Genomic DNA, 12078 nt, shown 5'->3' on the forward strand with positions numbered 1-12078 from the left:
CAGAAAACACCTCTTTGGGTGTTTGGGAAAGGTTACCCATATACACCCTCAAGCCTGCCTAGTAACTTTTCGAAAGCACAATACTTATAAAGAATCTCTGCTGTTAGCAACTCCTAAATCCTGTACTTTCGAAAAGATAAAGGCACTAAGCAGGCTTGATGGAGTAAAAGGGTAACCTTGCAGAAGAGATCGTTGCTCTTTGAGGTTATTTGAGAAGCAGGTCTGTCAATAACAATCTTGTTCGTCAGTCTGTGCTGTGGGTTGTGTCGTCCTTTTGTTTGTTGCCCGGCACGGGTGTTTTTATCGCTTTTAAAGTATGAAATACCGAGGAGCGCAATTTTTAACCAGTTCCTATAAAAGCCACGTGCCACGCGCGAGTACCGTAAGCATCCATAACACGACTGGGAGCTTCACAGGTGGACGTCGCTTTCGGTATATTCGCCGGATGTCGAGTGTCGGCAGTTTCAAAAATCTTCCTAGTCTTGACGGAATTCTCTGATGGAATGGAGTGTTGCGAGAGAGAAAAAGACGCACGATTGCACTGCAGAAGAACGATTCTAGGTGGATCTACAGAACATCTAAACCAAAATCAGTAAGAAACACAGACGTTCCGGTAGTCTTGAGTGCGTACCCCATGCCATTCATGGCTTCAATGTTGCGTGTGTGAGTGAATTAAATAAATTTAGCACCGCGCGCCTTCTGTTTAACTACGGCAGCGAACTGGGCCATCGGATTCGCCAAATCACGGAAGACAAGCTATAAGTATAGTATATGTGCTGTCTGCATCTACTTCCGGCTTGATGCCAATGCCTCGAAGGAAATGAGGCTAAGTGAGGCATTGGTCGTTCAGTTCTGGAGAGCGTTTATTTTATTTTTAACTTTTTCTGTTCGTTCCTTGAAATGCTGCGCGCATTGTATTGTCTTGGAAACAAATGTAAGAATTGAAGCAAGAGAAATTAGATTCTGTTATGACAGGGGTCGGAAAAGACAAAGAAACAATTTGTGTTTCTTCCAGGGTGTCGAACCGAACCCGAACCGAAAACCGTACCCGAACCGTTATCTTTGCCGGAACCGAACCCGAACCGGAACCGAAATCATCATGGCACTGTTGAACCCGAACCGGAGCAGAACCGGAAAAAAATATTAGCGGTAACCGGTTCGCAACGAAACGGTTTGGACGTAAAAGATGTCAGTATAAAAGTTCAAGTGCGTCTCAATCCCCGAACGAGGAAACAGTGTTCTCCATGACACGGATTTGACCTAGGATGCATATGGCGAATTCGGGTGATCATTTCATGGCAACACGGCCTAGCGCTCGGAAATTGCTAGGTTGCCGCCCGAGCTGGATCACGTGACCGTTGCCACCCGAACATGAGAGCGAGGAATCTAGCGGTTTTAGTCCGTTGAATCACGCTAGAGTCATCGCGGTCGCCCGTGTTCGGGTTGCGTCGTCTGCTAAACCACGTGAACTTCGACGTGCGGGCCAATGAGGGCTCTCGCCACCGTTGCATTGCGGATGTCACGACACCGGATATATTTGGGCAACCCTCAGTCGTTCCGAGACAGGCGAAAAAAGTGCTAGCTGGCAAATTCCGAGCGCTCATAAAGGGCTACGCGAACATGCGACATTGCTTCGCTTTAACCAAACGAACATGACTGTTTGGGATATGGCAGAAAAAGTTGCCCTGAAATGACCACCCGAATTCGCAGATAGTAAGTATGTTTTCAGCGTCTTGTTTTAACACGTTGAAGCGCAATTGCTCCTGGAGCGCCGCGGCTGGCGCCCCACGCACGCACTGCGGCATCTGCTCCTAAAGAGGAGGCGCCAAGCAGACGTTTGTCAAACGCTGGGTCTTCAAGCAAACAACGCGGTCGTCCTCTGCTCTGTATTTTTTGAAAGGTAAGTGGCCTGCCATCGTCTACCGAGTGAAGCAGGAATGGATCAGACCAGTTGTGTACGCTATATAGGACTCATACGGTGATCAAGCGAGCGGCCAACATTTCGCTTCACACGTGAGCAGTAAAAATTAAACAAGTCAGAAACATGAGAAGTGGAGAAGAAGCATAGGCGGAACGGTGCCTGTATGATTGTTCATGCATACTGGCAGTGCAATTGTGTTGTGCATTAACTAGTACACTTCTGTGAACCCGGACAGAGCACTGCTGGCACACTTATTTTCGACATGCTTCAGTTCCGTTTCAGATCGATTCAGACTGCGAATGCAATGCCCAAGAACTTAAATCAATTATGGCGAGATAACGTGTGTTTAATACGCTTCTTTCCGTCATAGACTTGGATATGGGCCGCAAGAGAAAGAATCCAGTGCGGAGATACTTTACCTACAACGCCGCTGCCGACGTGTCACGAAGCAACTTTGCAACATGCAATGTAGACATGAAAGGTCAACACGCTGCCAATCTTCAACGCCACTTAGAGCGACACCATCATGAGATCTACAAAGAGATCTGTACACAGTCAGCAGGACTGGATGCCGGAGCAGGAGGGTCACAGGAACTGAAGCGCCCCCGAGTGTCCATGCAGCAAAAGCTTACGTCTATGGTACCTTCTAGCGTAGCCAAAGTTGAGATAACTCAAGAGGAGATCTTGAGCGTTTGTGTGGAGCTTTGTACAGTTAACGGAAGACCATTTGCCTTAATGGAAGATTCTAGATTCCGCAGACTCCTCAATCATCTGCTGCACGGCACTCGCTCAAAAATGACCATAAACGCCGAAAACATCCGGACGGAAGTCGCTAAGCGTGCAGATGACATGCGGGAAGAAATCAGGCGGGAGGTTAAGGGCATGATGGTGTCGCTAAAAGCAGATTGCGTTATGGATAGATCTATACTAGGTATAAACATCCAGTACATATCAGATGAAAAAATCGTTCTCCGGACTCTTGCCATGAGAGAACTGAAGGAGAAGCATACACCGTGTTATCTGCATTCTGTGTTGCTCGAAGTCTTGGCCACGTATAACATCGAGCTGGCGCAGCTATACAGCATCACGATTGACAACGGCGCGAACCTGGTGAAGTATGTGAAGATGATGCCAGAAGAGCAAGAGGCGCAATCTGATAGCGAGGATGAATGTAATACCCAACCGGAACATGCAGACGTCAACGATAGTTCATTTAACATTGACTCAACTGAGTCCTCGCCCGTGGTCCTCAAAGGAGTGCAGTGTGCTGCGCACACCCTGCAGCTCGCAGTAGACGACGCCATGAAAAAAGCATCGGTTAAGGGAACTATTGCGTGGGCCCGTGAAGTCTGCAAGAAGCCGCGATGTCCTACAGTCATGATGGTGATTAAAAAGCTACGTCTAAGAAAACCCATGCTGGACTGCCCAACACGCTGGCTTTCTACATGTGACATGCTACAAAGGCTGATGGATCTTCGCAGCTTTTGTGTGGACATGGCTTCTACGAACCGCGAGGTCTTTCTGACCACAGATGAGTGGGGAAGAATAGACGGAATTATCAAGGGTCTTCATCCAGCAAAGAAAACGACACTCACTCTATAGTCGGCACAGCTAACGTTTGGGGACTTTTACGGTGCGTGGATGAGGTGCATCATAGGAACAAGCAAATTGAACTCTCCATTTTCCCGTTGCCTCTCAGAGGCAGAGGCAAGCACGAGAAGTCCTATTACTTGAGAACGATGCTTTCAGAGCCGGTATTTTTCTTGACCCGAGATACAACGTACTGCTTTCCGATGATGACAAATGAAAAGCTCGTGCGCAGTTGAGCAGCACGTGGGCAACAATCAGCCTTCTTAGTCGGGGGATGGACAGTTTGGAGTACCAGGAAAGTGCCGAATCCTCTCGAGACAGCGACGATGATCTGGACGTTCTACTGAAAGAACGCGAAAAAACAAGAGTTTTCGAAGAGTCAAACAAAAAGACAGCGACAAAATCAATATCAGCTATGTTGGACGAGTTCGAAAAACAGAAAGGACTGAAGAAAGACAGATATCCTCAACTACTGGGAAGAACAACGAATCCAACACCACGTCCTTTACCAACTTGCAAAAGTAGTTTTGGCGTGTCCGGCAACAAAAGTGAGCGTAGAAAGGACCTTCTCCGGATTAAAATTCATTCTTTCACCACAGAGAGCCAACATGTCAGAAGCCACAGTTGACAACGTCATTCTCCTTCGTGCACCATGACCGAAAATGATGACCACAAATGTACGGTGCAAAAGTTTTCCTGCATGCGCGATAGCGCTTTGCTTTGCCGGTTCAAGCTGTTCTATACCTGTAGACCATTCCAGGAGCAGTTACGTTGTAGCAATTGGATCGCAGTTAGTTACTGGACATAAATTGGAAATAACTTGACATGGGAAGTAAAATAATAAAGTATCTTCTGATTTGGCAAACAAATTGTCAAACTTGTTACACAGGAACTCAGGTTCCAAAGGAACCCCAGCCTTTTCAAACGCACCCACGCCGGCTCAGCACCGTCGTCGATGTAAAATGCTGTCAATCTTATTTGGCTTCCTCTATGTGTATGCTGCTACCACTGTGCGTGTGAAAACAGCGATTTTGGGAACAGACAGTAGCAGGATTACACCGCTTCATCAGGGTGGACGCTATTTGCAAGCGTTCATTTCTTTCTCTCGCTAAAGGGAGTACATGGCCACTAAAAACCTCAATGCAGACAACAGCAGTAAGCTATTAGTCCCGCATTTCCTGATAAACGCAGTTTTATGGGACATACGAAACTGAAGCGTTGAATCGCGAACCGGTTCAGGGCTGCGAACCGGTTCACAAACCGGTTCGATTTTTGGCGCGGCCGAACCGGAACTGAACCGGAACTAAATCCGAGCAACGCGAACCCGAACCGAACCCATATTTTTTGCGGTTCGACACCCTGCTTTCGTCTACTTTTTTTTTTTTTACTTGTGTGGAGCTCCCACCAGGCCGTAGACCCTTAGGTCCTAATGGTCCCATCAAACCGCTAAACCGTTAGTCCTATTGGGGATTACGATAGGCCTATTGACCTAATAGTTCCATTAGGATTGGCTGTGATAGATTTCTCGATCAGGAGGGGCGCGCGTCCCTATGTGACATGAATGGGAGGGACGCTCCTCATTGGACCTGGGATCACATGATCCAGGTGAGCAACACCACGCAAGCCGGAGCGTCTGCTACAGTTTCGGAGACTCTGGGCGTTCTCCGGCTGGGTGATATCCGAAACGGAGGATTTGAAGACTAACAACGACACAATCTCGATTTTTGGGGACCGCTGACACCACAGGAAGCACGAGTGGTACAGCACGAATCTAACTGCGTGTTGTACAGCGATACCCCAGCGCTTCCCGACATGTTGCATGTTCGACTGCATGTTCGAAGGTTTATATCTTGCTTTGTATCCTGACGTTGAAATAAAGCGAGCCTGTTGCTTCTTCCTGGCTCATTCGGCGGAACCTTGTGCAAGCGACAATCAGGCGTTGCCTTTCTTACGGCCAGTTTCACCAAAGCCGATTAACGCTTTTGAACAGAGAGCAACGGTCCCTTAACTTGAATTTAACGCTTAGCTCTGCGTCACTAAAGGAAGTTATTGGCACCGAAACATTCATCACATTACCAACGCGCTTTTGTAAAACGAATTGACTGTTAACTTTAGCCACGCTTGATCTCGGTTCAAAGTTAACCAGCGTTGGTGGAACTTCGTACAGCCCTGAACTCCTCGCTTGTGACCTATACGGCCACACACTTCGCTGATGTAGGTAGGTACACTTCAGATCCGTTTGCCGTGACTGGGAATTAGGGGATACATCGGAGAGGCGCCCTACAGCAAACGCTTTGGAAGTAACCTCACTTTGAACGGCGCTCTGGCCCGTACGTCGCACCCTATAGTTGTATACATACAACGAAAGATTGCACAGAATCCACGGATATTGCTCTTGTGATCGCGATCTTGTTTTCTCGGACGGCATATATGCTTTATTTTTCAGAAAACGAGATATAAATCATGTAATGAATAGTAGTCAACAAGAAACAGCTGGCAATGTTTGTTGCAGACGGTTTTTTCTACCAACGAATGAACGGCTCTCTACCACAAACATCACAGTAGAGAGTAGACTGGGTGCGGTCTGCAGCTGGAGCGCTCCGACCTGTCACCGCGGAAGCGATATTGCAAATTAATTGCGCCCGGGTCAAACAACTTTGGACAGAAATATTTTGTAGGAATGCGATTTGGTTTCTGTAGCTATGTTGATGTTTTATACTGACTTACATTTGTCTCTTTTGACCGGCTAATATGTTATGCAGTGACGCGCGTTTCCTTCGAATGTTGCAGTGTATCACCATTGCCAATTGGATGTTGCTGGGAGCCCCTCAAGTCACTATAGTGACTTTTTTTCACAGCTTCCACCACAATTTTTCTTTGTGGAAATAAATTCACATTACATTACATATTGCTTTACACGATGACAGCAGTTTTTGGCCATACTGGATGCCACTTTAATGCTCATTTAACTTCATTTAATGGAATATCAGGCGATTGTTATGCGGGGGAACCGCGTTAGTACCCCGTCACTCTCTCCTCTGTCACCAATTAGAAATGTTTTGTGGATTTGGGGCTTTCTGTTCATTAAAGGGTCAGCTGTGCTTGAGATCGTGTGCGTGTTATTCTCTGTCTTCGCTGCCCCGGGTTTTTCGCTGAGTAAGATGCCTACTGAGACAATGGTCCTTTATACCGAACGACGGATACGGAAACGGATATTCTTAACGAACCACCTTCGAAGATGGGAGACGAGTGCATTTTTTGTAAGCAACGCTCTCGTTTCAGAGCCCCGCGAAAGTGACGTAACGTGCCATCACCATACACAAAAACGTTCGTTTTCTCTCATCCCACATGTTCTGCAAGGAAGAATCGATTAACCTGTACAGAAATGGGGGATTTTAACATCTGCTACTGTGAATTTTGATAGTGCTCGGTTTTTCCAGCATGCAAACGTAATACGCGGCTAATGTGACTAAAATCTGATTCAGTACTGGTTGTACAGGACTGGACAGGACACAGCGATTTAAAGGCAAATATCTACACAACTAACTCGCTTCCTGATCTAGTTGTAACAGGGGACTGTGAAAACTTTCCATTCAGAACGTAGAATCGACCGTTTTCTGCCATGGTTCACCTATACCAAACTGCTGTTCCGTAGAGCGCGCTTGATGGGTTACCCTATAGAAGAATTTTCTCACCAAGGAAACAATTCTCCTTGCCGAATTCTTCGTGAAGCACGGCATGGATAACTCCGGCCATCAGTCGAACACTGCAGGGCGAGAACTTGCAGTTGTTCTCCTCAGTTCCAGGTGTGGCTCGTGGGTACATGATGTAGTTGCCTTTAGGTTTGCCCGGAGCACACTCTGCAGACGCATCGTGCTGCAAATGTCAACATTCTTATTTTTCCACAAGTACTTCAAGGCTGTGTCTCCGTATTCGCGAAGCATCTGATACAAATGATCAAGTCTGAAACTGTCTGTGAACTAGTAGGTACCTGGTACCCTGGTAGGTACCCTCTCGTTATGGCTGCTAAAAGCATTCCACAGAGACATGAGCCGCAAATGCGAGACGGCATTGAAATCAGCTTGATTACAACAGATAACACAGCAGATCCATGTTTTGTGGCTTGCACCTGTAGCGTCCTCTGTAAACCTAGCTATGTCTTAGTATGAAGTATCTCCACAACTTGCTAAATGTTACGAGACGCAGGAAAGCGTTAAGGTTATGGCATAGTTTATTTTATTTTTTCGTTTCTTCTGTCGCCTTAGGGCCGCGTAGCAACATTAGCTATGAGCGACCTGCACCACGTGGACTAATGTGGAGAGGACAGCAGGAAGGAGGCGAAGACAGAGAGGGAGTATACATCGCCGGCCATCTTAAAAAAAAAAAAAGATTCACTACTATGGAATTTTTTGAGTCTATCAAAGTTTTTCTTTGGGTCTCGGAGTACATGGAACCAAGGTCATGGTGATCTAAATTTTACGTAGCTATGTGGTGGCCTGAACATGTTCGACCACGATTAAGGATAACCTAATCGGATGTTTCTGAACGTGCCAGACGTACAGCGCAACTCCGCTTAAAACATTTATTCATTATTCAAATTCTCAGAATCATCATTAAGATGTGGCACGTAGAAATTACAGTACATTTAGTATGCATGTTCACTAACAAAGCAATCAACTTCTCCGCTCAACATCCGACTACAGGTTTTCCCGGCGATTTTAATCCAAGTGCCAGCTAAATTAATCCATGCCCCATAAAGTTTGCATGGCACATGGATTAATTTCGATGGCGCTTGGATTAAAATCGGCGGGAAAACCTGTAGACTAGACTACACTTGACGTGTGTCGTTTGGGCAAGATCAGCATCACTACGTGCATTTTCTACGCTCCCTTTGTGGGAGTCTGTTTTCGATGTTCCTTTATCAACCTCTTCATATTTATTGTATTAGCCTGTCTTCAGAAGAGATGAAAAGTAAAATATTATTAGTACTATTATGACATGCGCAGGCTGGACTTACAGGAGAGCCGAAGTTATGGCCCACCTCGTGGGCAAATGTTATGTGGCTGACCCTCTGAGGAACAACGCTGCCGTAGTTAAGGAACGTCATAATTCCCGTGTTCAACCCCACCGTCCGGACGCCGTCCTTGAAGTGCATCTTCCGGTACTTTTCACAGATTCCACCAGCTTGGTCTGCGTGAAGATAACGACACCCTATAGCTACCTTCATGTAGGCGAGGTTATTAAAAACAATTCCTTCGACGCTTGTGGACTACTTCCTGTCTGCCGCGCTTTATTTCTTCACATGCATCAAGAACACTGCGTCACTGTCTCCGTCAATGTCAAATTTTCGCCTGTAGTTCTCGCTGCGTGCTGGAATCGTGACTGATAAGTTGCTCATATTCGATTATTTCAAAATATAGTTCGTTTTCCAATGAGTTTGTTGACTGCGAATACAAACGTCAACGCGCTTAGGAATATAACGAAACTGCACCGAACAGGGGGTGACACGTGCCAGGAGCCCGCCGCCTTTCATGAGTGGAGTTCGGGCAGGGTGTCTCGTGTTACCACTTTGTACGTCCAATTCTATAAATTTTACTGCAGGTCAGCTTTTTTTCTTTGGCAAGGAAAACCTCTTACTTTGGATAAATACATTCACGGGTATCGTGACAACCCCGTGACGCAAAACTCGTTTCAACCGGGAGATGTTGATTTATCTTCTTCACATACATACATACATACATACATTATTTATTTATTTGCTTAGTGCTACACAAAATCAGGAACACACTTGAGGTAAGGGATCGTGAAGGGAAACCCTGTTAAACGGTCCCACAAGAAGACACGTTATCCAAATACATCTTATGTGGGAGAGGCATTGTAAAGGCAGTAGCGCACACATAATGAGACAAGGAAATATACAAGATGACACACGTCAATACATACAATATGCACAAAGGGGGCAGGTTGCTACAATGAAGTAATGGACATGAAGACAGGAAGAAATGGACATGTCATTGAACTATATAAAGAGATTAATGACGCTGTTGCAAGTACGATCTGCAAGAGCGCTGCGTAGCGCTCTTTCTAACGAGCGCTAATTCTAATTCACGTAGTGCTCGAAATGGAAACTGATTGACACATTTCCAGCTATTACACGTGTGTTATTCCGCTTATACAGGGTGTTCCACCTAACGTTAAACGAAATTCTAACTGGCGACGTACTGGCCAGAGGATTGTGGAACTTTCGGCATTTACCTTCTGGAAGTCTTTACCACGATTAAAGAAGGCTTTGTACAATTTTTAATTGCGGGAATTTTATTTTTTCAATTAAACTTTGTAAATTGCCAACTATCCCGATCGAAAAACACGACAGAAATTTCTGTCGTGACAACAGGATTTTTTGTCGTACGACAGGCACTTCTGTCGTCACTACAGAAATTTCTGTCGTCATGACAGAACTTTTGTCGTAACTAGAAAACAAGTCTGTAGTTACGACAGGGGCTCCTGTCGTAACGACAAGCACTTTTGTCGTGTGACGTACACGTTTGTCGTCACGACAGACTGTTCTGTCGTTACAACAGGCGGTCGTGTTGTAACTACAAAAGAGTCTGTAGTAACGACAGGAATGGATGCTGTACAACAAGCAGCTTTGTCGTACGACAGACATATTTCCCATCGCCGCAGATAGTCGATCTCGCTGTCGCGACAGGTACTTCTCTTGCGATAAACAGCATGGGAAAGTGCACCTAGTAAATACAAGAAAAGAAAAAAAAACAAGAAGTGACAGCTGTTGTGTTGTTATTATTGCTGTTATTATATTATTATTGATGTTATAATTGCTGTTATTATTGGTAGCTTGGTGTGTGGTCACATTTGTTTGCTGGTGCCCGGCTCTCGGTGCCGGTAACAGCTGAGTTGCTGACAATGGTTTGAGGGCGCGGGCTCACTAGCATCCTCTCTCACAAAATGATGTTCACTACATCTTTGCTTGACGACATCGACACCACAAAAAAGAAAGAAAAGAAAAGGACAAAGACAGCAAGTACCGGCACCAAAAACAGCTTCGCCGATACGACGATACACTTGAAATCGCATTTCGTGCGCGTTACTCTGGCCATGTTGCAAGAAAGTCAACCAAGAACTTTAGAGAAAAGGGACAACGAAATATGAGCAAGAAACGTTGCTTTACAGAAGAGATACTTTTTAAGTACAACGAAACAAGGAAAACTTGACACGTGGTTTTCCTGAAAATAACTCGATGGAGGTAAGAAATTTTCCAAAATTCGATTAGTTATGTCCTAGGAAAGTAGGAATTTAGTTCTTATTAGTTTAATGTACTGGTCCTTTTTACGCCTCACGCGCACATTAATTCGTAATGGATATTTCCTCTCCGTGTGGCTTTCGGTGACGACTAACATAGCGCGCCACCTGTACGCGTAGTAGGCCTGATCACATCCCAGTACTTGCTTTCGCGGACGATATCCTGCTCATAACAAAATCATCAGAAGATTTACAACACCTCCTTGACATCTGTACAAAAGAAGCACGGCCCACCGGAATCAAATTTAGTCAAGCAACGACACAATGGATGAAGATTGGAAGAGAGAGTGACGCTAGCGAATCCATCTCACTCCAAGGTTTCAAAGTCTCGAAAACTAAGCAATATAAATACCTGGGAATAACTCTACAGAATCAAGCAAACTACCTAGAGGAACATGAAAAAAAGATGTTAACAACGAGCAACAGAAGGAAAGCCCATGTCTGGCACCTCGCTCGACACTCCTATAATCCGTACACCGTAGGGACTGTACTTTGGAAAACGGTCGCCGTCCCGAATGCAACTTACGCCAATGAAGTGTTGTGTTACCGTAACGACACGACCAACTCATTGGAACGACAACAAAGGGAAATTGGAAGGTGGATCGTGGGAGGAAACATGGCAACAGCGAATGCTGCGATTGAAGGAGAAACAGGATGGTCCAGCTTTGAATTTCGAGAAGCTCAAAGACCAGATATTTTGGACGCCTGATCCACCTACCAGAGACCAACTACGCCAAACGTATCTTCCATCACGTGCGATACAAAGGAACAAAAACAGAATGGATTAAAAAAAATGAACCGTATCGACTCAAAATATAGCCAGGGCACCAATCGGCATAAATCCAATACCATCATATTGTGGCATAGACATGTAAATGAAGAAATGCGGAAAACGAAAAACGAACATTGGAAAAGACGAACCCAGAAAAAGCAAAGTATGGATCTATACAACAAGTACAAGGAAGAGCCAGCACAATATAACCAGTATAGAAGCGATCATCAAAGTGGCATCCTGTTTCAAGCACGAACAGGCGCTCTCCTAACCCGCTCAAGGCTATCGAAATTATTCGACCTGTATCTTATGTGGGGAAGAGCGCGAGGACCTCGAACACGTAATGCAACGATGCCCAGCGACACTGTCAACCCGCCTAAACCAAAAGACACCAACGGCACTTGGACTAAAAGCCCCATCAAATACAGAAGAAGCCAGCGACATCGCTGAAAGATGCAAGCGCCACCTGGCAAAA

The 12078-nt window shown here is 45.6% G+C and overlaps 1 protein-coding gene across 3 annotated transcripts in view; it reads right to left on the reverse strand.

Moving 5' to 3' along the window:
* Positions 1 to 12078, reverse strand: part of LOC135367037 (disintegrin and metalloproteinase domain-containing protein 10-like) — a 59115-nt gene that overhangs the window by 14189 nt on the left and 32848 nt on the right. For all 3 annotated transcript variants that reach the window (XM_064600123.1, XM_064600113.1, XM_064600104.1), the window contains 2 exons: positions 8529 to 8701; positions 7207 to 7387 (listed from right to left, as the gene is read on the reverse strand). In XM_064600123.1, coding sequence (XP_064456193.1) covers positions 7207 to 7387; positions 8529 to 8701 — 354 coding nt within the window. The remainder of the gene's footprint in view (positions 1 to 7206; positions 7388 to 8528; positions 8702 to 12078) is intronic.

Source organism: Ornithodoros turicata, chromosome 1 (assembly GCF_037126465.1).
Source record: "Ornithodoros turicata isolate Travis chromosome 1, ASM3712646v1, whole genome shotgun sequence".
NCBI classification, from domain to species: Eukaryota; Metazoa; Arthropoda; class Arachnida; order Ixodida; family Argasidae; genus Ornithodoros; species Ornithodoros turicata.